Source organism: Palaemon carinicauda, chromosome 33, assembly GCF_036898095.1.
Source record: "Palaemon carinicauda isolate YSFRI2023 chromosome 33, ASM3689809v2, whole genome shotgun sequence".
Classification (NCBI taxonomy): Eukaryota; Metazoa; Arthropoda; class Malacostraca; order Decapoda; family Palaemonidae; genus Palaemon; species Palaemon carinicauda.
The window spans coordinates 71,411,787-71,439,286 of record NC_090757.1 but is presented as its reverse complement, the minus strand read 5'-3'; the positions used below and the strand labels follow the sequence as shown (position 1 = coordinate 71,439,286).

Below are 27,500 nucleotides of genomic sequence, written 5' to 3'. Positions count from 1 at the left end.
ATGTACATCTCCCTTACCATTATATAGAGGTAAATAAGTTGTTGTTTGCGGACGATACTCTACTGGTTGCAGACGCGGAAGAGAAGCTTGGCCGATTAGTGACAGAATTTGGAAGGGTGTGTGAGAGAAGGAAGTTGAGAGTTAATGTGGGTAACAGTAAGGTTATGAGATGTACGAGAAGGGAAGATGGTGCGAGGTTGAATGTCATGTTGAATGGAGAGTTACTTGAGGAGTTGAATCAGTTTAAGTACTTAGGGTCTGTTGTTGCAGCAAATGATGGAGTGGAAGCAGATGTACGTCAGAGAGTGAATGAAGGATGCAAAGTGTTGGGGGCAGTTAAGGGAGTTGTAAAAAATAGAGGTTTGGGCATGAATGAAAAGAGAGTTCTGTATGAGAAAGTGATTGTACCAACTGTGATGTATGGATCGGAGTTGTGGGGAATGAAAGTGACGGAAAGACAGAAATTGAATGTGTTTGAGATGAAGTGTCCAAGGAGTATGGCTGGTGTATCTCGAGAAGATAGGGTTAGGAACGAAGTAGTGAGGGTGAGAACGGGTGTAAGAAATGAGTTAGCAGCTAGAGTGGATATGAATGTGTTGAGGTGGTTTGGCCAAGTTGAGAGAATGGAAAATGGCTGTCTGATAAAGGTGATGAATGCAAGAGTTGATGGAAGAAGTACAAGAGGAAGGACAAGGTTTGGGTGGATGGATGGAGTGAAGGAAGCTCTGGGTGATAGGAGGATAGATGTGAGAGAGGCAAGAGAGCGTGCTAGAAATAGGAATGAGTGGCGAGCGTTTGCGACGCAGTTCCATAGGCCCTGTTGCTTTCTCCGGTGCCTTGGATGACCGCGGAGGTAGCAGCAGTAGGGGATTCAGCGTTATGAAGCTTCATCTGTGGTGGATAACGGGGGAGGGTTGGCTGTGGCACCTTAGCAGTACCAGCCGAACTCAGTTGTCCCTTGTCAGGCTGGGAGGAACGTAGAGAGAGGGCCCCCTTTTTTTTTCTTTTTTTTTCATTTGTTTGATGTCGGCTACCCCCCAAAATTGGGGGAAGTGCCTTGGTATATGTATGTATTCATACATATACAGTATATATATATATATATATATATATATATATATATATACACATTACATATATACTGTATATACATATATATATATATGCATTATATATATACACACATATACTGTATATACATATATATATATATATATATATATATATATATATATATATATATATATATATATGTGTGTGTGTGTGTGTGTGTGTGTATATATATATATATATATATATATATATATATATATATATGTGTGTGTGTGTGTGTGTGTATATATATATATATATATATATATATATATATATATGTGTGTGTATATATATATATACATATATACATACATATATATACATATATACATACATATATATACATATAGAGTTGGTATCGTATGGTGAAAATGTCATATGGCAGGCAATAGAATAGCTAATGTGTGCAAAACTCCAGGTAAAAACATCAAAATTTTATATACATATTAAAAATTAGTAACAAAATAGTATAGTAAGTACTGTACTACAGTACTTATATATAATATACATGTACTGTACAGTATATAATTAAATAGCATTATAAATGAAAATTATATACTGTACTGTAAAGGAAAAATGAAATTTTATTTACCTTTGGAGTGACGTGACTTGAGCTGGTAGTGGGTTGAGGCAGAGGGGGGAGGAGACGGCAGATATAAAAACGTATCAATACTAATTATATTACACTTAATAATAAATTTATTCTTATTAAACACTTAAAATTAAAAATGCTTTTTTATATTATTTTTGTCTTGAAATTCTTTTTGTGATTTTTTTTTTAGAACTTAATTTTATACAGTAGCACTACTTCATCTTCGCTTTACAGTGAACCCTCGTTTATCGCGGTAGATAGGTTCCAGACCCGGCTGCGATAGGTGAAAATCCGCGAAGTAGTGACACCATATTTACCTATTTATTCAACATGTATATTCAGACTTTTAAAACCTTCCCTTGTACGTAGTACTGTTAACAATCTACCCTTTAATGTACAGAACACTTAATGCATGTACTACAGTACCCTAAACTAAAACAGGCACAAATATTAAAGCCGATTTTATATCATGCGTTTCCTAAACACGCTAAAAAGCACGATAAAAAATGGCAACCAATGTTTTGTTTACGTTTATCTCTGATCATAATGAAGAAACAAACTGGAGGAAGAGCTTTACTTATTACCCAGACATATTACCCATACTTTTCCCTTAGAACTACATCACATCTTCCTACTTTAGATATATATATATATATATATATATATATATATATATATATATATATATATATATATATATATATATATATATATATATATATGTGTGTGTGTATATATATATATATATATATATATATATATATATATATATATATATATATATACCTACATATATACATACATACATATATACATAAATGCATGCATACATATATAAATATATTACTGTATATATATGGGTTATGGAAAAAATCCGCGAAGTGGTGAATCCGCGATGGTCGAACCGCGAAGTAGCGAGGGTTCACTGTACTGTACTCTTTTTTAGCGTTTTTACTAGAATCACTTATATCATCTTTGCTTTCTGACACTTCTCTTTTGGAGAAATATCGATCCAAGGAAGCCTGTTTCTGACGACTCCTCAAAATATTTAAAAAATGACTCATACACTTGTCATTAACACTCCATTAGACGACCTGTGTGAAGTTTTTCTGGGTGTTTTTTTTTTTTCAATGAATCTTGTAAGGTTTTCATACCAACCGATAGCTTCCCTTATTTCTGCCGATGTCGTTTCTTCAGTCTCCCGCCTGTCCTCGCCACCACTAGATTGGTGCTCTTCTTGAATGATGGTCAACTGCATTGCCTCCAACTCCTTCAAGTCTTCAGTCGTAAGCTCTTCCCTGTACTCCTCGATAAGGTTATCGACGTCAGACTCATCGACAACAAGCGCCATGGACCTCCCGATTGAAATTATTTCCTCAACATCAACCTCAGGGGCAAGATCATCAACGGCCTCATCTTCGGTTGAGGGTTCGAAACCTTCGAAGTCGCGTTCTGCCACAACAGCTGGCCACAGTTTCTTCCATGAGGAGTTCAAGGTGTGCCGTGAAACCTCATTCCAAGCTTTATGGATCATCTTCAGGCATTGAACGATGTCAAAATGCCCCTTCCAAAATTCACGGAGGGTGAGTTGAGTTCTTTCGGTCACTTCGAAGCATCTTTTGAACAGATGCTTCGTGTAAAGCTTCTTTAAGTTGGCAATCACTTGCTGGTCCATAGGCTGGAGGAGAGGGGTGGTGATCGGTGGTGATCGGTGGCAGATAGAGAACCTTGATGAAGGAGAAGTCAGGATGTATGTTGGCCTCGAGGCCAGGAGGGTGAGCAGGGGCATTGCCCAGTACCAGGAGACATTTTAGAGGAAGATTGTTCTCTTTTGAAAATTTCTTGACAGCATGACCGAAGCAGACGTTTACCCACTCAATAAATATGGTCATCGTGACCCAGGCCTTGGCATTAGACCTCCAAAATACCGAGAGCCTATCCTTCGTGATATTTTGTGCCTTGAAGGCACGAGGATTCTCTGAGTGGTACACCAGTAGGGGCTTAATTTTTAAGTCCCCACTGGCATTTGCACAAAATGCGAGGGTAAGTCTGTCTTTCATCGGTTTATGGCCAGGAAGTGTCTTTTCTTCTGCTGTGATATTTGTACGACGGGGCATTTTCTTCCAGAAAAGGCCAGTTTCATCCCAGTTAAACACTTGCTGAGGAATGTAGCCTTCTCTGGGAATTAACTTCTCAAACTTCTTGACGAATTCTTCTGCTGCTTTCTTGTTAGAACTGGCCGCCTCTCCATGCCTGACGACTGAGTCAATACCAGTCCTCTTCCTAAAGCGATAAAACCACCCATGAGAAGCCTTGAACTCTTGGGGGGCTTGCTGCGACGTTCCTTCATCTCCGCCGTCTCTCTGGGCTTCCACGAGATTGGCGAAGATGGCGCTCGCCTTGTGCAAAATTGCCAATTGCATGAGTGTATCACCATCGATTTCCTTCTCTTTAATCCATAGTAGAAGGAGTCTCTCCATCTCGTCGTTGATTGAGGTCCTTCCACTGGCAAGGACAGTCATGCCTTTAGAAGACTTACTTGCTTTAATGGCTTCCTTGTTCTTGATGCTTGTACCAATCGTTGACTGGTTACGGCCATATATACTAGCGAGGGTAACGATGCGCATGCCTTCTTCGTATTTCTTTATTATCTCCAGCTTCGTTTCCATAGTAATCATCTTCTTACTTCTCCCTTTAACATCACTAGCAATCTTGGGGCCCCTGGCTAACGAATTAAAGTTAGAATTAAGCACTAAAATGCACAAAAAATACAATATCGCAAGCACTCACACGAGATCAAGTCTTTATGAAACACACACGAGATTCTGAACTGAGCGCGCGATTAACAAAGAGAGAGAGAGAGGCAGCATCTCTCTCAGGCATTGTGGGAGGTATTTCGGCCAATAGTGTATCGGCATCTTAGTGACACCGTGACGCCGAGCAATAGCAGACCAGCTTCTTAGTGACGTATGCAGTGACGTATGAGCGTGGTGGTAGGCGAGTGACTCGCACAGTCGTACGTGTACCAACCGCCAAGTTTGAATTTTGGAATTCGATGCCGTAAGGTGGGGAAAATGCCGTAACAAGGGGACGAAAAAACATCGTATTCCACACCGTAACATGAAAAATACGTAAGCTGGGGACGCCGTACCCCGGGGGTCCACTGTATATACATTATATACATACTGTATACAGTATATATAAACATACATATATGTATATATATATATATATATATATATATATATATATATATATATTATATATATATATATATATATATATATATATATATATATATATATATATGTATATGTATATATGTATATATATATATAATGTATACAGTGGTACCTCTACATACGAATTTAATTTCTTCCACAACCAACTTCGGATGTAGAAAATGTTCGGATGTAGAAACGAATTTTCCCATAAGAATACATGGTAATTCATTTAATTCGTTCCTCAGCCTAAAAACCCATAATAAATCCTTAATAAATGGCTACACATAATTACACATAACAATAACATAACTGCATAATATGAAAGAAGCATGTAAAAAAGATAATTATAAATAAATAATAAATAAAAAATGTGTTTTATTGCCACTTTACCTTAGAGACAGGCCAACGCAGGTGTAGGATTTGCTACGCCAGGAGGAGACCGACGATCGGCGAGAAGGTAGACATGGTGTTATGTTCTTTAAATAAATACTCTCTCTCTCTCTCTCTCTCTCTCTCTCTCTCTCTCTCTCTCTCTCTCTCTCTCTCTCTCTCTCTCTCTCTCTCTCTTGTTCTTCTTCACTGTTAGTGTGAGAGACGTCTATTAATTTTTTCTGAGAGAGAGAGAGAGAGAGAGATTAAACAAAAATGTGTTGTGTACATATGATTTTTAACAGCGTTAACGAGCTGAAAGACAGTTAAATGTAACTAAAAAAACAATATCAGCGAATCTGAATTCCTTTATTAACTAAAACAAATATTGATACAAACACACTCGTGTGCGTATGCGCAAACACACACACGCACGAGGAGACACGATCGGCGAGGAGGTAGAGATGGTGACTGCGATAACATACCGTAACTTAGCTTAATTATTTTTTTTTTATTTTTATATTTCATATTTTTTACATTTTTTTCTTTTTATTTTTTATTTTCATCACTTTCAGTGACGAGTTACGGTATGTTATCGCAGTCACCATCTCTACCTCCTCCCCGACCGTCTCTCTTACTGTGTAGCAATTTTTGCACCTGTGTGTGTGTGTTTGTGCATACGCACACGAGTGTGTTTGTATCAATATTTGTTTTAGTTAATAAAAAAAATTCAGATTAGCTGTTATTACTTTTTCAGTTACATTTAATTGTTTTTCAACTCGTTAACGCTGTTAAAAATCATATGTACTCTAAACACAATTTTGTTTAATCTCTCTCTCTCTCTCTCTCTCTCTCTCTCTCTCTCTCTCTCTCTCTCTCTCTCTCTCTCGGAAAAAAATAATAGACGTATCTAACACTATAACAGCGAAGAAGAACGAGAGAGAGAGAGAGAGAGAGAGAGAGAGAGAGAGAGAGAGAGAGAGAGAGAGAGAGAGATTTTATTTAAAGAACATGTTAATGCTATGTTTAGAGAGAAACAGAAAAAGAGAGAAGTCTTATTTAAAAGAGCTTGTTAATGCTATCATGGTTTTCTTTGCTTCACTTTTTCCTTTCTTTCTGTTTATCACGCTGGCCCTTCTCACAAATGATCGTTGCCAACCATTTTTTTGTCCTTTATCCCTATCAACAAAAGACGTTCTATCTCTTCTAGGGTATTGCTATGATGTCTTGTAATAATGGTGATCCCCTTCGATGGTTATTTGCTTTAATGGCTGCCTTCAGCTTGATGATCCTCGAGATCATAGGCCTATTCCGGCCATATTGTTTAGCCATACAGTATCACTCACATGCACACTGCTCTCATGTTTTTCTATAATTTCTTGCTTCAATTCTAATGAAAGAATTGCCTTCTTCCTGTACTGAAACTTAGCTTCTTAGGCACTATGGTTATAGGTAAAATCAAAAAGGATATATGAGAAAAGGAAGAAAATAAGCACTGTTAATAACAGACCAAACAGAGGACAACCACACGATACACACAAGAATAGAGAACTGAGCACTCGACGCTCAATAGCGTAATGTTTACTTCGTGTGTCGAAATAAAATTCGGGTGTAGAGTCAAAAATTTGCTCGAATTTTACTTCGGATGTTGGAAAATTCGGATGTAGATACGTTCGTGTGTAGAGGTTCCACTGTATATATATATATATTTATATATATAATGTATATATAATGTGCATATATATATATATATAATATATATATATATATATATATATATATATATATAAGAAATTATGATGACATCAAGAGCAGAAAGGGCATTAACGGAGTGGAGAGCTGTAAATATTAGATTGTCACTTGCAAAGTTTAAATCAAAATAGTGCTATATGAGTATAATAGTTTGCTGTGCACCAACCAGTGATTCCCCAGAGGAAAGTAAAGATGAATAGGCTACTATGAAAGATTGCATAGTGTAATAGATGAGATCTCGGAGAGAGATATGAAAATTGTGATTGGTGACTTCAATGATAAAATTGGAAGGAATAATCAAGGTATAGAAAGTGTGATGGGTGTTCAGGGTCTTGGCGAAGTTGCTAAAGAAAATAGGGCAAATGTTAAGTTTTTGTCTAACAAGCAATCTTGTTATTGGAGGTACTCTTTTCCAGCTAAAGGACATCCACAAATATCCATGGACTTCACCATGTGGCAATTACAAAAATCAAATAGATCACATAGTCATTAATAGAGAGAGGGGGAATCTGAGAAATGTAAGAAGCTATAGAGGTGCAGATATTGGTAGTGATCACGAGCTCCTCATTGCCACAATGATATTAAAACTGAAAGTCCCCAACAGAAATGCAGATAGAATACCTAGGTTTGATTCAACTAAGCTTCTAGAAGATGAGCACAGAGAAACGTTTGCAATTGAATGTAGGAATCGATTTGCAGTCTCAGAGACTGAGACAAAGAGCAGGCAATTAATGAAGAATGGTGTGATATTAAGAACATATGTAGTCAGTTGGTAGGGAAGTTTTTGGGACATGTAGTTATAAGGAGGAAGCCACGGATATCAAATGATACTTGGGATACTATAAAAAGGAGACAAAGAGAAATTGATTGCTGAAAGTTTTCGAGGAAGTAATGAAAATTACAAGGTAGATCATGCTAAGTATTCCAGTATTGATAGTGAAGTCAAAGGAAAATCCAGGAATGACTTGAGAGAATATTTAGACAGGAAAGTAGATGAGGTTGACAAAGCTATGAATTCAGGGAGTGGCTATGGTTTAAGAATTGTTCATAGAATTATTAATGAAATTTACACTGGGGCAAAGAAGCATATACCCATCAAAAAGAGAGATGGATCTGTTATAACAACAGCAGATGAAGAAAGGCAACGTTGAATGGAGCACTTTAGTGAGGTTACGAATAGGAGATATGAAGTGAATAATTTGATCTATATACCTGAAGCTAAGGAAGACCTTGATGTGCCCATGTATGAACTCAATGTATATAAAGTCGAAGCTATCATTAAAAAACTAAAGGAATGGAAAGCCCCTGGATACGATGGAATAACTGCTGAGATGATATTGGCCGAAAGTGAAGTGCCTCCCAAAATACCTACAAGATTACTTTACAGAATGTGGCGTGAAGAGGCAAACCCTGATGAATAGGAGCTACGAGTGTTGGTGAAAATGGCAAAAAAATGAGACCTGACTGATTTTAATAATTAGAAGCATCACACTTACGTTCACCTTAGATGTCAGGATGCCAGTAAACATCAAATCAATCAATGAATCACACTTACATCAGTTGTCATGAAAGTATATAGTACGCTCATTCTAAAGAGACTAGAGAGAAAGATTGATAAAAAGCTGAGATGAACAAACAGAATTTAGAAAAGGTATAAGTTTTACTGACGAAAATTTGATTTTAAGACATGTGGCACAGCAATGTGTATAATATAGAAATGCACTTTTGATGTCATTTGTGGACTATGAAAAAGCTGTTGATAGTATGGACCAGCCAATTTTGTGGACTATGAAAAAGACTTTGATAGTGTGCACCGGCCAATTTTGTGGCGAGTCCTGTGTTATTATGGAGGTCCTCATAGATATGTAAATTTAACCAAGTCACTTCATGAGCATAGCAAGTGCAAAGTTAATGTTAGTGGAGTCCTATCAAATGAATTTCAGTGGACAGTGGAGTACTCCAAGGGAATGTGTTGTCACCTAGGTTATTTATCCTCTTTATGGATTTTGTAATGCATAGAACAGTTGGGGATGGTGGAGAAGGATTGGATAGGATTGGTAACAGGAAATTAGCTGACCTAGAGTATGCTGATGATGCTGTCCGTATTAGCAGAAAACCGCAGGACTTGCAAAGCTTGCTTACCAGAATGCATGAAATATCACATGGTTAGGGTTAAGATAAATAGTTGAAAGACAGAGATAATGGGAACGGAATATACAATGGAAGATGGAATATCATTGGAAGGAGAAAGGATTAATACGGAGGAATCATTTAAATATTTAGGAACTATGATCTCAAATACAGTATCTTTTTTTAGTTTAATAACAGATTGAAATATTCAAATCAGACAATGGCTAGGTTAAGTAAAATTTGGAAATCAAATCGCCTGAAATTGCATATAAAAATCAAGCTATATATCAGTTTAGAGAGATCGGTGTTACTATATGGACATCAGTCGTGCTATGACAATGAAACTATATCCAACAGATTTATTAGATTTGAGAACAAAGCCCTTAGAAGAATATTGGGAGTTAAATGGCAGTACAGGATTAGAAATTAAACTACTATAAAGTATTATAGAGATGATTCGAGTGCCATATGTGGATGAGATCATGGTGAAGGGTAGATGAGGATGGTTTGTGCAGGCTCTTTGCACTCCCCAAGAGAGATTAGCTCACCAAACTTTCAACTGGGCTCCACAAGATACTGGAAGAGTTGGAAGACCCAGACCTACATGGCTGAGGACAATGAAGCATGAAGTAGATGATGAATGGAGAAGAGAAGTATTGATTTAAAAGCTCACGGTAGAGATGACTGCCGAAATCTAACCCAAGCCCTTTGCATCAATAGGCATAGGTGGAGATGATGATGATGATGATGATTTACTACACCCTCACAATGTTAAAATCATGTGGCCAATGATTTGTCAATGACAGCACCAGTTCTGCATCGTCTAATGTTTCGAATTCCTCCTTTACTGTTCAGAATTGTAACTCTACCAGTCATAGATGTTGTAGTACAAATATAGAGTTTCTGCAGCTTAAGCATACACTTTTTGTAATTCCTACTGTCTTTATTGATCATCTTGGAGGGCCATTGTCAAATCAATCTTAACTTTACACCACGTTACAATATGTCTTTTATGACAACTCAACAAACTACATGCAATCATAACTGTACAAAGAAACAACTCCTTATACCCTTGAGAAATCATTCTTCTACAGGTGCTGCTAGGAGAATAAAAGAATTAGGCCATGGGAAAGGGTGGTTGCGAGCTACAAAAACAAAATTGAGAAAAAAGCCTGTGAACACTGCTCGGGTAGCATATGGGTACAAGTGCTAATCTCGTAAGTATTGCCCCCCAAAAATGAGCACACGGAGGGAAATTTCTGCTTGTAGGCCAATGCAATGCTCTTAAACATTTTTTGCTTGTATATTCTGAGTTACTTGTAACTAGAAGTACTGTATTACCATAGTCAATCACATAAACAGAAATAGTACATTTAAAGATAAATATGAATGTAATGTAATATTTATATTGTATATGCATAACCGGTAGTTTTCTTTGTACAGTATATACATGAAATAGCTGATGTAAAATCTATTACAAAATTTACATCCTTAATTCAGAAATTGAAGTGTGCCTATTAATGGCTTCTAAATATTGAGCTACATTTGGTTTTAGAGACAATCCATTGATGAAAAATGTATTATACAGCATTCAAATTCCAATAACACACACAATGAGAACAATAGATATGGTGCAAAATAAAAAGTCTTCTCTATACATCTAGTTTATTGTTTTTGTCTAGCACAGTGTCCACTTTTTATAGGCTACACACAAGGACAGACACGATTAACTTTACACGAATGCTAGACTAGGTTGATTTATGGAGTGGATTTCAATATCATTTTCATACACAAGGCTTAACATAACAATTTACTTCTGGGAGGTCAATTTTGTAATGTACACTTTCCAAAATGGCTTTGTTCAGGAGAAAGGGAAGGGTTTATCAAATATCATCCACTTGAAATCTGCCAGAATTCTAACTCTGAATTAGACAACCAGACTCCCACTGCACACATACATGTCATCAAGGGTCATAATGGAAGATACATAAATATCGAAGAAAATTATATAACATACACTTTGGGATGTGATGCTACATGTTAACTTAATATTAAAATTACTAAGGACAACTTGCTTGGGTCCTCTCCCACTGTTGAAATGAAAAGAAATTGTGTCATGAGGGAATCAATTTTTCATATTGTACAATATCAGTCTCTCATATTTCCATGGCATTTCATTGCAAAACCAATTTTTGCTACAGCTAAGCCAAAAAAAAAAATTGGCAGACTTTCCCATGCCCAACCAATATATTCATGTCGTCAATTTGAGATAAAAATTTCCAAATATCTGAAATGTCTTCCAAGAGAAATTATAGGTCCCTTTTACCTCTGGTCAAGTCTTTGTCAGCTTTAAGTTTTCATTAATCCATTTCTATTTTTATCACATCCTTATTCACCGGGGCTATCACTGAACATCAACCCTACCAACCCACTGCCAAGCAATGGTTTCCTCTACCACACCTCTATTTCTCTCTCTCTCTCCTTCATGAAAAACAAACCCAAATCTGAGCAAAGCTCACTCATTGATGAATGAGAGCACACCAAAAAACTTCAACTATTTTCAAAAGCTTGTTACCAAGTAACTTGGTGGATTTATGAGGGGGGGCTATGCCCCTTCCACCACACTCTTAGTCCACATAACCAGTGCTAAGCACTTCTTCATCGTGCATTCATTAACTACACAAAATGCAAAAATTAAGTCTTAACAAATTCCATCTGTCTGGAGTAATTTACAGAGAACTGCAATTTCGGGTTTGTGAAATGATCACAAGAATAAATACTGTATGCTGAAAAAAGTAAGCTACAAGATTTCAGGTAATTGCATTATCCCCATATTAATTTGGATTCATGGCATCTTTACCATTAGCAACACTGAAATAGGCTTAAAAACAATGTCTGATTTTAAAGAAAGAGAGAACAAAGTAGTATTAAGACATAATTAATAAATCTAAAACTCCAATTATTAAGTTCTCAATAATAAATTGCTCCTTTCTCATGCAGTATGCAAATAGTCTTTCTAATTAGAGAATTGATCATCAAATATTATATGTATAAATACAGTCCCTCAAGTTAAAAATGCAATGGTACACATCTAGGTGAAAAGATTTTGCAAAACATAAAATGTAATGTGTTGAACGTATGTTGGTACTGCGATACCTTTGTGTGGCTAATGATGCACAAAAGAAATATGAACCTTTCATTACACTGCAAAGCAGATCCCCCTTGTCCCTCTGAGGGAATATTCAAATGAGGTACTACTGAACACACTTTAGAAGGAATACATAAATTTTCCCAGCAATGTAATCCTATCTATATGAAAAACCAAATAAAAATTTACATCCCTTTGGGATCAGTTGAAATGGAAAGCATGAAAGTAATATTGATATGAAAAATAATGAAGAGTCCATGTCATTTCGTCAGTCTGTTTGTCTACTTTCAATCGGCTCCATGCATGTATTTGCACAAGATTTGTTTCTCTTAGTTTTTTAACTTTTTATTTATGTATGTACATAATCCCTAAGAACTGAATTCCCACTGCAGCTGCACACAAAGTGCCTTGCTTGCAATTACTTTACATCTATTACCGCTATAGATTAACATGGCAAAATTCACATGTTGCAGCTGCAGATTACATACATCACAGGTGTATAACAAACCAACTACTGTATTACCATACACTACTGCAGTTGTAGACACCTACATATTTTTCGATCCGTATATGAGCACATCAATGTACAGAGTCAAAACCACGAGCCCAAAAGAGGCTTCATTTTATGCACTATCACTTTTGAACACAAATGCTGGCAAAACAGAGTTCTCTAGTAATGTTACTGAATCAAACTAAAACTAATTACATGGCAGAAACCTTTTGTTAGACATAAATCTTTCCTACCAACTTCACTGGGGGAGGGGGGAAGGGGAGGGGAGTACACTGAAAGAAGGAGATATACAGTACTGTATATTTATATATATTTTTATATTTCTAATAAACTGCTCCTGGCAGAAATGAGCAGCATACCTTCTGTTACATAACAGTGGAGAGAAAAAGAATTAACAGACTGCTTGCCATCAAGGAAGCTAATGCAATTTTAATTATAAACTTGATTCTTCCTTTTATCCATTACGTAGAATAAATTGTCAATACAAGCCTGAAACCAAAAAGCACTGCAGATTACAATTTCAGTATAAAGTTTCCTTACTGTATTAACAACCTTTGATAACAAGCAAGCACATCAGACAAAAATAATCTTCAATAAAAAAAACAATATAATGCAAGCCTTCAGAACTTAAAAATGTGAGGTAGATCAGAGAAAGTACTCATGTTTGTACTGAAAAATGACTATTGTATACTGGTAATAGTGAGCTATATATTAGCCAAATGCTTTGGCAGGAGACTAACATAAAGTTTGACTTGAACGAGAGACACTAACTGCAAACCTTACAGTTTTGATTTCCTTTTGAATAAACTAAGTGTTCATTTTCCATCGATATACAGTAATTGAGCGAATACTCTTTTGTAAGAATCCCATCTTACACTTTCAATATTAATTTAAATGAAATTAGAGCATAACATAAATAGTCATTCATACTGGCCATGACAGTCTATAAAACAAAGTAAAAAAATCAACTATTTAGTAAAAAGCTGGATCATTTACACCTTAAGGGTCATCAAATATGTATCAAGAAACCTATAATAAGTATTGGGCTATTGGAGTGACAATGATTATGGTGGCAAAACCCCAATATTAAAAGAAGAATGTTTTTCTCCTGCCACTGCAAAGGGCTTGTTACTGGTCAAGTTGCAATGTAAATAGGCATTACAATTTACGACACAGGTCAGAGCACAGGGAGCACATGATCTATAAACACGTTTGGCTCTATATGAGGAACATGTGAAAATCAATGTACTGTATTTATATATATATATATTTATATAGATTACATGATAACTCTAAGGGTTGAGGACCACACATCTTAGGGACGCAGAATCTACTATGACTGGCTGTATTATCACATGTATTGTTTAAGTATACACAGTTTATATAACAATTAAAAAGCCTCTCTTGGCTTGAATTCGTAAAATAGTAATATTAGGAACACAAAATATATACCGTAAGAAGTAACTGACCCATGGAGGTAGGGTAGTGATGTTCATGTCTAAGGATTAAGACGAGGTAGAATCTTGAGGTCCTGTATAGTTTTTCTATACATAGGAACAGCGAGACGACAATCTCTCTCTCGAAGTGAAGGATCTTGTAAAAGTAATGTACTTGAGAGAGAGAGAGAGAGAGAGAGAGAGAGAGAGAGAGAGAGAGAGAGAGAGAGAGAGAGAGAGAGAGAGATTGATTTGCCAGTGAATATGAGATGGGTGGCTAATTAGGGCTGATGTAACCACTGATTAGCTTGTATGAAGGAATTACATGCCATAGTGAGGAGAAAGAGATCCTATTTTACCAGCCATTAACTTAATGCATGGTCCTCATGACTATAAGCCATATTATGTATTTACCCTTCAATCAAAGTTATTCACATCTAAAAACTAAGTTACACATAAACTAATAATGAACACACATATTGCAACAACATACGCAAAAAAAAATCACAAAAAATACGCATTTGTATCAGTAATCCTGAGTTAAGCAACAGTAATTGTATGACATACATACAGTGAAAGAGAGAAAAGAGTAACCATTATGAGATACATATCACGAAAGAGAATAAAAAGAATATACTAGAAACTGGATAATCAGAGGTTACTACTACTTGGGAGTCACTTGCTTTCATTCCTTAACCACACACACTTGAGTCAACTATGGAGACCTTTAGCCATTACTTCCAGTACTATTCTTTATATCTACTAAGCAGATATAAACTGTTTGTTTTTGTGGGATTCTAAAGAGAGCCACATCCTTATAAGTGGAATAGCTATGGTTAATGTTACAAGTATTGTACTGTACAGTATTACAATGTTTTACAAAAGTTTCCCAAGCGATGAAGACAGCTTTACGTACTTGAAAACTCCTTCAAAAATTTATTTTATTGCATGTTTAATCTGTCTCCACATCTCAGGCAGAATTATTAGTCTGTATTGTTTTCGTAAGTTTATGCCCCTGCTAACAAAATCCATTCAGTGGTTTAAGGCTTCACAATAAAATATATTAAAACAAAGGACAGACATACCAGAGATCACTATGAAGATCATGCAGATCTCACTGGAATGTTTGGGATGAATGAGTTCAGTTCGTTTTTTAAATGTTTCACCTTTATTTCAGCAAAAAGGAAAATAGAGCTCCATCAGTCATCTGGAAAGGTTCAAAGTGGATTCTGCGAAGCTTATGGGAAAAATACCATCAGTATTCCTACCATTACGGTAAATGATAAAATGCTTTAGTCTTTTGTTCAATGATGAATGTTTATTTAGTGACCCATATTTCCTTGTTGCTAGTTAGAAAGGATAGAAACTAATGAGTTATATTATCATTATATACTTGTGGTTATAAACTACTACTGCTTTCGTCCTTAGATAATAATGCCCTGTTAACAGAGCAGTAGCTGAGAATAGAATTTAAGAAAAAATAATTATTATCAATAACTTTGTGAGAAAGAGAGAGAAAACACACCTGCATTTTGGAGCACCGTTATCACCGGAATCGTTGGATGGGTTAAAAGCCAATGCATCCTTCATTTGAGCAATGTCAAACTACATGAATAAAGATAAAGATTGCTTGTGTAAACTAAAATATATAGTATGTAATGCTAACCACACCTCAGGTAAAGTACAAACTGTAGCTAGAGAGAAGTTTAAAACATATATGCCTCTGTGTTCTATTAAAATGATTGGATACACGTCTTATTTCCTGAGTTTGTTTTTGGTAACTGACATTCCCTGAACTGCCTGAAAAACGGCATGAAAATAACTAGGCAACTTGACTATACACTGTCTATGTATAGCTCATAAATTCCTAAAGCTGATGATCCTGAATACCAAGTTGATATAGTATAACTAAACTTCTTCCTAAATAAACTGACCTTTGCTTACACAGTACCAGGTAAACTTCTATATATTTGGTCATGGTATGAGTGAAGAGAGGCATATAGTATGCTTATTTAGTATGAGACTGGTAAGTCAGACCTATTCATATAAAATATAGCTATACAGCTTTGTACGTTTGACTTGGAAGATACTCCAACAGAGTCAAGAAACTAACATGGCTAGAAGCAATGAGGTGTGCAAAGTCTTCAATGAATTCTAGTGATCTAGCAAAGGTGCTGATAACAACTAGAAGGATACAAAAACATGAGGTAGATGAGAATGGATGATTACACACCCAATATGAATACCTGAGCATCTTGTTCTTATGTTGCTTGCAGTTTTATATTCTGCAATGCAGGCCAGGAAGGTATGACCCAATATACTTTATATATATATATTTATATTCACTGTATATAAAATCTTCTATAATTCCGTAATGAAGCACCATCATAAAAATGAACGGGATGGTAGTACGTAAGCAAAAACAAGAGAATAAAAATAACGGGATTAATTCCTCCCTGCCCTGCTCCCTGATACGCATAGAGTACAGGGGTGATGAGGTTCCCTGTTGGGGATTTAAAAAAAAAAAAAAAAAATTCTGCTCCCTGGCTCTGACCGCTCGTGATTTGCTGGAGGGATATTGTTGGCATCTATAAAAATAATACTGTACATCTACAAACATCTTGTGCATGCTTGCTTTGTTGAGCATAAGGCACCCACACCGGAAAAATCATTCACTATTTTATGAACAGAAGAAACATACCAATCCCTTTTCTTGGAATTGTAATTACTCTTCTATTAAATATAACCATTTCAAATAAAACCTACAGTTAACAAGGTCCATATGACAACTCCATGCTTATACTATGGTACTGGGATTATGATATTAGCACACTTGAAGCTACAAGAACACCGGCCATGGACCATACATAACACAGTTTAGCGTGCTTCAGAAGCACAGCTATATGAAACCCTAGCACAAGTCCAACAGTCTGACTATCACTAGCATTGTCTACAGCATACCAACAACACCATGGAGACTGGCGAGTATATGACACCTCACTGGTCAGACGTCTACTGCTTTTCCCACCTACACATGGTTACCCAATGGCCTAATGGGCCTTAACATGTACACAGAGCACCAAGTAGCACCCAGACTTGCAGTCGCTACCACATGAAGGCTCACGTCAGCTTGGGCCCACACCTAGCAAATACATACTGACATGACATGCCAATTTCTGGTGGGGTTTTGAAAACTAGCAACTGGTCTGGCGTGGCTATACAGGTGGTAAGGGCGTCTACATGGACGGTGGAGCGCCACCTGCACTGCAGTTCAGGAAGTGCTGGGCTGCCTGAAGCAGGAGTCTAGGCTGATAGGGACGGATGCCCGTTATTCTGGATATGGAGGATAAAGGGCACGACGCAGTTGAGCAGGTAGGGCTTCAGGTCGTGAGAAGTCCACATTTTGGTGCTCCCTTGCAATGTGACAGCGAACAGTGAACCATCGAGTGAATCCACGATGGCATATTGGACATGGAATCCTTACACCTTTATGAAAACATCTGATGTGAGTTCGCAAGTTGTTTTGATGTCGGTATGACCGAGGGCAGTATGGGCATTTAACCAGCTCTGCTGAAAAGGAAGAAATAAATTTTACTAAAATCTTTTAATACAATAAGATTAAAACTAAATTTATATGTAAGCACAAACTAACTAACTATAAAATTTACTTAAAAGGGAATAAAACTACAAAAGGTGTAAAACTAGAAGTAGTAACCAGACTATCAAACTAAACTGTCGAGCATAACTACGTACACTACACTACACTACAAGGGGCAGGCCTCAGGCTACGAGCTCGTTGTGGCTGGGGCATCGGCTTTCCTATTGTTAGGAATGTTAAGTCTGTGTACTGTCCGCAGGTGCAAGTTTCTGCTGAAGTTGTGCTTGAAGGTGGATCCACACAGGGCACAGGTGAATACACGACGACGTTGAGCATGGTCAGTTCTGATGTGACGAGCCAGGGAGCTCTGCACCGAGTACGAAGCACCACACACCCCACACACGTGCCGCCCCCGGGCATGTTCAGACCAGTGGGTTCGCAGCTCTGTGAGGGAAGTGTAGCTCTTCCCACAAGTAGAGCACACCCACCCTCCAGGGGGTGCATGGGGTTCCTCACCTCCTTCCAGGAGTAAGAGGGGTGGTTGCCCCCCTCCTGGGTCCCCTTCGCCCCACACCACACACTCTGCAAGAAACAACACCACCAGTAAGCAGCCACCCCGAGGCTAGAGCGTCAAGATGCCACCCAAAGGCTTCTGTGCTCTGAAAAAATTTGGTTGATGCAATGATTTGCAGAACCAAATTTCAGAGTCAGAGGAAAGGGGGCTCAGGTTAGACTGATGCCTGGTTTTTTTGAGTACCCGGACCTGATGTTGACAGGTCACTCTTACTGTGGTGTTCTTTCTCGCTGAGATCATGCAACATGCAAGAATACCATGCACCAACCAAGCAAATAAAGCAAGTGGTCACTAAGCAGACAATGTTTAATGCATGCACACATCCAGCAAAACTATATTAATAAAATTGTGCATATGTGCTGAGATGATTATAAACTACACTGTGCTATTGCTATCTAACCCTTACTTCTCAAAAATGGGTCTTCAATATCAAGTGTGGGACAGAAAAATATGACAAAATGAAGGTTATTCATGCATATCGTCACTTGAGGTTAAGTACAGGGTTAATATTACATATCAACCTACTGAAAATTTAAAGAATTTAGATTGTAAAATCCTTACTTTAAATAAAATCTATTAACACTTTGTACCTAATGTTCTTTTTGTATAAAAAAAATACATGGAAAAGCATGACAAGCAATGCTGTGGTAGTAACAATTTAATTATATTACTCCTTTCAGGAAGGGAATGTTCATTCATTGTTGAAAAGAAAATGAATCTAATTATAATGTGAAAAGAAAAATAAATACAACTATAAAAGTAATTACCTATATAGAGAACAAACATCAAAATAAAACTAGTTTTTCATTTCATAAGAGAAAAAGAAAAACATGTTTAATATAAAAGGTGACTTTAACCTCATTGAGAAGAATGAAAAGGGCCCCCTACCTGTAGAGGTGTTCCCCGATGAGGAGGTTGAGTGGGATCGCTGGTGGGGGGAGGTGGTAGTTATCTCTGAGGTGCCATTATCTCGCCCTCCAGTGTTGTGGCTGTGGTTATCGTCATCCTCTTCCCCAACATCCTCAGGGGTGAGAAGTTCCGTCTTGCTTATGATAGATTCTGCAAACAAAATGAGTTGAACATCAGGTATTGTTTGTTTGCCTACCCCCATTCAGCTAATGCATATTAATGAACACTTAAACATTCTACAGTCATGACATGTTCTTCGTGGACTTTGGTTACGAAGACCTTTTCAGAAACTAGAATGCCTTGGAACCTTTGGCCTATTTCATATAATTATTCAGTTACCAAAATTCAAATGGTAAACTTATTTTGCTCTTTACTAGATGTGTAATATTGAAAACTATCCAGAAATTACTAAAAATGGTTGTATAAAAATCAAGTAGAGACCAAACTTCCATTTTTCATCTTGACAGGCAACAGAGTAAGGAAAAGGTCTACCCCCATCAAGTGACAAATGAAATTCTATGGTAATTAAAAATACTAGAAACCTCCTATTGGAATAAAAATAAATACTGCTACAAAAATACTCAATATTAAGTCAAGGAATTGATGTTCATATTTCTGCTAATTTTCAAAGTTAAGTACAATATGGCTTAAAGGCAACAGGGCCCCCACATACCTTCAGACGGTGACAGATTATCTTTGGAACTGATGGAGGTCTCGTCTTCGTGTCTTCTATCAGACTCGGGATGAATGACGTCTCTCTCGTTTCCCCCTCCTTCTTGGGAGTGGGGTTTCTCATTCTCCCTCTCCCTCTCCCTTTCTCTCTCCCGTTCTCTTTCTCTCTCCCTTTCGGATATTCTCTGGTTTTCTCTCTCACGTTCTCTCTCCAGTTCCCTATCTCGCTCGCGTTCTCTTTCGCGTTCTCTTTCCCTCTCTCTCTCCCTCTCCCTCTCGCGTTCTCTCTCCCTTTCCCTTTCACGCTCCAGATCGTGGTCTGTGGCTCCTCTTGGAGGCCAGACAGGAGGATGGCGGTCCTTTTCGTCATGCTGTTCGTAGTGCGAGGGAGGCGGAGGCCCGAGTTTGTGTGGGTTCCGTTCCAGCATCTTCTTCGAATCATGCAACAATGGTAGGGAAAAGGGAAGGCCGAATGGAGGAACCCTGGAAATATATACAGTTTATGAAAAAGACTGTTCATTAATGGGAAGGTTTGAAAAAGGATAAATGACCCTTGCCACTATTTCCTCTTGAACAAAAATGGAAATAACACTATGCTGGTTGAGGAAAAATATTACTGTACTCATATTGAATAATGAATTGCCAGAGGAATAAAAAACAAATTCATAAAATTGATTGAATAACAAATTTACATACACCTCGGCACTAAGTATATATAATGCTATAACATGCAGCGGTTATACCCAATTCCCCAAGACATCAATATCCATAATAAATTAATCACATGAAACCAAATTAAAATAGTTCTTGATATCTCAACATGACAAATTTGAGAAAAAATTTTATTTTTCTCAACTTTTCAAACCTGAAACATTTACTATAGGAGTAGAAATACAGCAAAAGCTGAAACATGGAAATTAAAATCTTAATTGAGGTGTAAACATACCAAACGGTAGTTCACTGGGCGGTTCCTAGGAGGCCGACATGTATATACATTGGTTCGTCAGTGATCACAATCACTATGACTGCAGCCAGGACTTCCATGGGGGATGGCATTGGCAGGCAAGTTGGAGTAAAGGACTCAGGTTTGTATAGTTAGAAAAATTCAAATTACCTTAAAATTTGTCATTTGTTCCTACATGATAATACAAACTGTCATCCTTAGAAGGGAGGAAGTCCCCTTCCAACTAGCTGGAACTTTACCTGGGAGCTCAAGATTCTTGGTGTTAGGCAGAAGATTCCTGGCTCCTTGCACCTCGTGAACCAACTTCAATTTTAAAGTACTGGAACATAGCCTGTCTTTCAAAGTACATTACTCGGTTGGGCAATAACTTCAGTGGTGTACCCTGGTAGACATGATGATAAGGCTATAATATGGATCACTGTGTTTACCTGGATACAACACACTCCCCCTCAAAAGGAGTGAGGGGAAAAGACTCCTTATAAGAATCATAAGATAGCCGAGAGCTCGGTGATCTTACCTCTGCTTCAGGATGAATCCACCTGGCAAGGATCCCGATGCTATACCCCAGGAGAGGGGAGGATTAAAGGAAATGAAAAAAGGCCAGTCATTCATCACTTTCAGCACATGCTTACTCGTAACCACTCTCAACCCGAAGCTACTTGTCCTGTAAGGGAGCTGAAGTAACCAAACCACTCTCTGAGCAGCCACGACCACGAGAGGTCTGAGAGTAAAGGTTTTCATGAACTTGTGGGTCACATCCTGCAGGCAATGGGCAGTGAAGGTCGTCCGACGTTTCCAGACTCCCTCCTGAAGAGCCCGCGCCACAGAAGTTGCATGAGAAGGCTAGAGAGGTACTGACACCTTTAATGTCGTGAGCCTTTATTCGTACTCCAGTTTCAGCTGGAGACGAATGGGACAGTGAAATTACTTCCCTCAACCAAAAAGAAATGGTATTCTTGGTGACCTTTTGTTTCTTCCAGTACCAACAAAAAGATGGTGCAGATGAAGTCTAGCAGATCTGGTGCATTTGAGGTAAGCTCTCAATGCTCTTATAGGATAGGGTAACACCTGATAAGGATCTTCGATTACTTCTCGGAGACTTGCAACTTGAAACAACAATAACCTAGGATCGCTACTAGATGGATTTTGGCGATGAATTCAGGGATGAAGATGAGAGAGACTTCCCTCCACTTCCATGAATGGGTGATGTTAAAGGAGAGCCTGTGAATTTTGCTAACTCGTTCAGCCAAGGCCAAAGCAAGCAGAAACACAGTTTTTAGTGTCAGATCCCTATCTGACACCCACTTCAAGGGCTCATAAGGTGCCATCTAAAAGAGAACGTTATACCTTGACTACGATCCAAGGTGGTGGGCTCACCTCAACTGGAAGGCATTAGAATAGAGAGGCCCTCTGAAGAAGATTCCATTATGTCTAAAGACTTTGCTCAAGGCTGAGCAGAGTAGGATTCCTCCTTATGGAAGTAAAGTAAAAAATTAGCGATTATTGATATAGAGGCTCTGAGAGGATGGATACCCCTCCCACGACATCAACCACAGAAGACGGCCTACTTGGCCTGCAGACGAGGATAGGGGGAGATATCTAGACATCTGTTGTACCGTCTCTCAAGAAAAGCCTTTCAGTGAGAGGAGATGCTGAATAATCTCCATGTGTAAAGCTAGAGACTTTACTGTCTTGTGATAAATCCTCATATGTGGCTGGCAAAGTAGGTTGGATCATGAAGGGAGTGCTCTCGGTATCTCTGTCAACAGGTGGAGTAGGTCCATGTACCACTCCATGTGAGGCCATAATAGAGCTACAAGAGTCAAAACTAAGTTTTGAGATGCCAGGACCTTGTTCAGTACCCTTCTTAGAAGGCAGAAAGGAGGAAAAGTGTCAATGTCTAGACTGTCAAGGATGCTGAAACGCATCTACAAACGCTGCTACTGGATCCGGACTAGTGAGCAGTTTGTTAAGGTATGTGGCAAACAGGTCTATGTCAGGAAACCCTACAAAGTCAGGATCCCCTTTGCTATCTTAGGAAAAAAAAGACCATTTTGAGTGATCTATCTGTCTTCCGGCTCAACTTTTCCTCCATCACATTCTTTTTTCAAGGAATGAATCTGGGTGTTAGGGCTATGGAGTGCTCTTCAGCTTACTCGAGGGCCCCAACTGTCAGCTAGCAGAATTGATGTGATATTGTGCCTCCTTGTTTGCAAATATAGGAGGACACCACGGAGGTGTTGTCACTCATCAACACTACCAAGCGGCCTTTGAGAATAGAGTAGAATTCCTGTAGGGGTAGTCATGCTGCCCTCAGCTTTAGAACGATGTGGTTTTGGCATTCCAGGTCTGACCACATTCCTGATACTATCTGATGGTCTAGATGGGCTATCTGATGGTCTAGATGGGCTTCCCAGCCCTCCTTCAAAACATTAGTGAACAGATGAAACTCTGGAGGAGGGATCAATAACAGGACTTCTTTCCTCAGGTTTGGGATCTCCAACCACCACTCTAGATCTTCTTAGGTTTTTGGGACACCAAACACAGGATTGACAAAGTATTGCAACCATGACGACTTCGGTTGCCATTGAAGAGATTGCAACTGTATTCCTCCTCCTAGTACTAATTGTTCCAGAGAAGAGAAATGACCTAAAAGCTTTTGCCAAGTGTAGGCTGGTAAACTTGGACGCGGAAGAAAAGGGCAAGCCGTTTGATGAAGTCGAGAGACCCTTTCTTCCAAGCGGAATAATTGTCCCTGAATGGTGTCGAACTCCATCCCTAGGTAGACGAGTCTCTGGGATGGAATGATTGATTAATTGATTAATTTGGAGTTTTCTGGCATCCCCACATCTAAGGTCATTGATGTCGGATGTCTGCAACTACCAGCCAGCTGTCCACATAGCAAACGAACTTGATTTCATTAGCATGAGCCCACGACGACACAAGGCCAAATACTCTTTTGAATATCTGTGGAACTGTCAGCAGACTGAAGCAAAGGACCTAAAAATGATAAACAGGATAATAGATGTACCAGAATCTGGAAATATGCATCCTTGAGATTCAACGTCTTCAGGGAGTCCCCTAGTCTTATTACCTGAACGACTGTGGATGAAGTTTCCATTTTGAATGGTGTCTGTTGAACAAATGCGTTCAAAGCAGATTGATCGGTGACTGATCTCCAGCTTCCAGATACCTTTTTCACAAGAAAAAGTCAACTGAAGACACCCAAGAGCCGTCAACAACTTCTTGAAGAGCTTCCTTTGGCAGCATCTCCTTGATCTCTATTCTGCCAACCCCCAGAGATAAGATGACATGGACTCAGGTTGAGGAATCAAAAGAGGGGAAGAGCTGAAGAATGGAAGGAAGTACTGTATCCTGAGTGCAGGACCCTCACTGTCCAGTCTTCTGCCCCATGAAAGAGCTCCCTCCAATTCCTTTGTAGGAATCGCCCCACTGGAGGCAGAGTGGTAGGAATGCCCGTCCTAGCACATACGTCTATCCCTTCCTGTGCCTTTCCCCCAGTTATGTCCTTGGGACTAGCAGAGTAAAGCAGATTGGAGGCTTCCTGAGAATCGGTTGGGGTTAATGAGCAGTCCAGAGTGATGACTGCAACCTTCTGATCTAGTTTGAAAAGAGAGGGAAGTGGTCCTATGGGCTTGTAATATTTCTTCTGCTTGGGCAGAGGAATAGGGATCAGTCGGGAAGACCTATGCCCCTTTAGGGAGTCTATCTCCTGCAACCTACTCTTGAACATCCTTGGCTAAGGAGGACCAAGGTATCTCCAGGCAAGGTTTGGCACTGGATGTCTATGGTGGCTGTCTTTCCCTTAGGATGAGACTTTAATCCATCACCCAGGTTATTGGGGGTGCGGATGTTGCATAGACCTTTGGAGAAGGTAGACTTGGCCTCTCCTCCTTCTTATGTTGTCATTCTGGATGCAGCTGATTGTAGGGCATCGCCTTCGGGGTCCAGGGAACCAGATGACCCATCATACCCTGACTCTGTATCATGGAAAGGGAGAGAGAGTCGTCCGTAATTGGCTATGAGAGGCCAACAGTCTTCAATGAAGACTCTTGTAGCTGCTAATTAGGGTCTGCCGGAAGTGCTTTCTTCTTGACGAAGGTAGGATCCCTCTTACCCTTCTGTAATGCACCAGCAGAAAATAATAAAAGGTTCTATGGCACTGATCTTTAAGGTACAGTGGTTTGATAAATAAGGTGGACTGCGACTTGACAAAATCACGACAAAAGTCTGTAGCAGTCGGTAAAGGTTATTTCCCTCAGAGAAAGAGAACCTCTATGAGTTCTAAACCTCATGTCACCCACGGGGGTGTTGATAAGAACCATTTTCCTTTGCCTGGAGACTGCACTGATTGTTGATGGACTAGAAGAAGAAAAGGGAAACAGACAGATGGACTTCATGTTTGGATTTTCAGGTCGATGATGACTTACGAATCTGAGAACTAACAGGACTACTGTACTGTTGTTTATCCTGGTAGGCAGTTCCAAAGCAAGATCAGTCTCTCTTCCTGGTATGACTGAAAATGCAGGATTTGGAGGAGCCTTCTTCTTAGTAGCCCTTACTGGGGTGGAACTCAGTGACCTGGAATGCTTCTTGCTTTCCTCCTTTGGAGAAAGGTCGAAACAGGTCCATGAATATTTAGAATTCAGAAAATATCCTTCAGGACAGGGTGACTGTTGGTAATAAGTAGCCTTGTATGCTTATCAGAAAGTGAGGGCTTATCCAACCAAGTTGGTAATGAGGGGTGATGCCGCAAGGGTGAGAAGTAACGATATGATGTGGGCAAGGAGCAGTAAAAACACATAGGCGAGACGAGATTATCCCTCTTACCCTTCTGTAATGCACCAGCAGAAAATAATAAAAGGTTCTATGGCACTGATCTTTAAGGTACAGTGATTTGATAAATAAGGTGGACTGCGACTTGACAAAATCACGACAAAAGTCTGTAGCAATCGGTAAAGGTTATCTCCCTCAGAGAAAGAGAACCTCTATGAGTTCTAAACCTTGTGTCACCCCTGGGGGGGTTGATAAGAACCATCTTCCTTTTCCTTTGCCTGGAGACTGCATTGATTGTTGATGGACTAGAAGAAGAAAAGGGAAACAGACAGATGAACTTCATGCTTGGATTTTCAGGTCGATGATGACTTACGAATCTGACAACTAACAGGACTACTGTACTGTTGTTTATCCTGGTAGGCAGTTCCAAAGCAAGATCAGTCTCTCTTCCAGGTATGACTGAAAATGCAGGATTTGGAGGAGCCTTCTTCTTAGTAACCCTTACTGGGGTGGAACTCAGTGACCTGGAATGCTTCTTGCTTTCCTCCTTTGAAGAAAGGTCAAAACAGGTCCATGAATATTTAGAATTCAGAAAATATGCTTCAGCACAGGGTGAATGTTGGTAATAAGTAGCCTTGTATGCTTATTAGAAAGTGAGGGCTTATCCAACCAAGTTGGTAATGAGGGGTGATGCTGCAAGGGTGAGAAGTAACGATATGATGTGGGCGAGGACAAGGAGCAGTAAAAACGCATAGGCGAGACATGATTGTGCTGCAATGCCACAAGAGCGATAAGTGTGACAATATTGTGAAGGTGGAGTGCGATGATCATGTGTTGGTGACAAGAGACGCTGCTACAAGGGCGATGGTGAAGTACTGTACGAACATCTTGTGAGGATTTGTGAACCTTGTACAAGCGATGGCTAGAAGACCTCGATCGTGATGACCTACCAGCCTTCTTCTTAGGTCTAAATGGAGAGACTGATGACAGTGAAGGGGAATGCTAACCCTGAGCTCATGAAGCACGATGAAGATAAAAAGGAGAGCAATCCTAATGATCCGATGAATGGGTGACACAACATCCTGTGAAGACGCCTCTGTAAAGGAGTGGCGCCCTAGATTCTCGTCATCAGGTTGGATTTATGTCGACTCGCAGGAGAAGTAGGTCTACAAGGATGATAACACTTGGAGCATAAGCGCTCGTCCTCCAGGCAGGAGGAATTGTGAGAAGGTTGTCTCCCAACCTGAAGAGCTAGAACACTCTTGAGAGACAGAATAATGATGAGGAGATGTTTTCTGTACTAGGAAAGCAGGAGGATGAGAAGGAGACCTATTTTCTTTGTTAGCATCTGCGAGAACAACTGACATCTGCTCTTCTACCAAGCACTTCAATGCAAGGAATTGATTCAAGTTGTCCTCCGATGCAAGCCTTCGATAGCCAACAAGGCATCGGCTTTCTGTAAGAGACTCGCCCTGATGAGAAGGAGCTCTCATCTCTCTAGGGGAGATGACAGGCCTTGTCTCTAAGCTTTTTTAAGAGTTAACACTGCACCCACTCTTACCCAAATAGTCGCCCGACAAAGCCACTAGAGAGAAGAGTTGGAATAGAGCGGATTGGTAGAAGTAGGCCTTCTTTGACATCGAGGAAGACCCCAAAGCCAAAAGATTCCTTTAAGACTTCTGATTCCTTCTGCGTAAAATGTATATCTATGTGTAAATTTGTAATTCTC

At 39.0% G+C, this 27,500-nt stretch overlaps 1 protein-coding gene and 1 long non-coding RNA gene across 8 annotated transcripts in view; one reads left to right on the top strand and one right to left on the bottom strand.

The window, feature by feature from the left end:
* Positions 1 to 27,500, top strand: part of LOC137625981 (uncharacterized) — a 229,231-nt gene that overhangs the window by 197,886 nt on the left and 3,845 nt on the right. For all 3 annotated transcript variants that reach the window (XR_011040953.1, XR_011040954.1, XR_011040955.1), the window contains exon 3: positions 15,435 to 15,532. This is a non-coding gene — a long non-coding RNA (uncharacterized lncRNA). The remainder of the gene's footprint in view (positions 1 to 15,434; positions 15,533 to 27,500) is intronic.
* LOC137625980 (zinc finger protein chinmo-like) overlaps positions 14,437 to 27,500 on the bottom strand; it is a 146,361-nt gene continuing 133,297 nt past the window's right edge. For 3 of the 5 annotated variants that reach the window (XM_068357056.1, XM_068357057.1, XM_068357058.1), the window contains 3 exons: positions 20,012 to 20,493; positions 19,318 to 19,488; positions 18,036 to 18,437 (listed from right to left, as the gene is read on the bottom strand). In XM_068357056.1, the coding sequence (XP_068213157.1) occupies positions 18,043 to 18,437; positions 19,318 to 19,488; positions 20,012 to 20,493 (1,048 nt within the window). In that variant the 3' untranslated portion in view covers positions 18,036 to 18,042. Of the gene's footprint in view, positions 17,828 to 18,035; positions 18,438 to 19,317; positions 19,489 to 20,011; positions 20,494 to 27,500 lie in introns of those variants that run through there. The other 2 variants (XM_068357059.1, XM_068357061.1) reach the window with 2 other exon arrangements.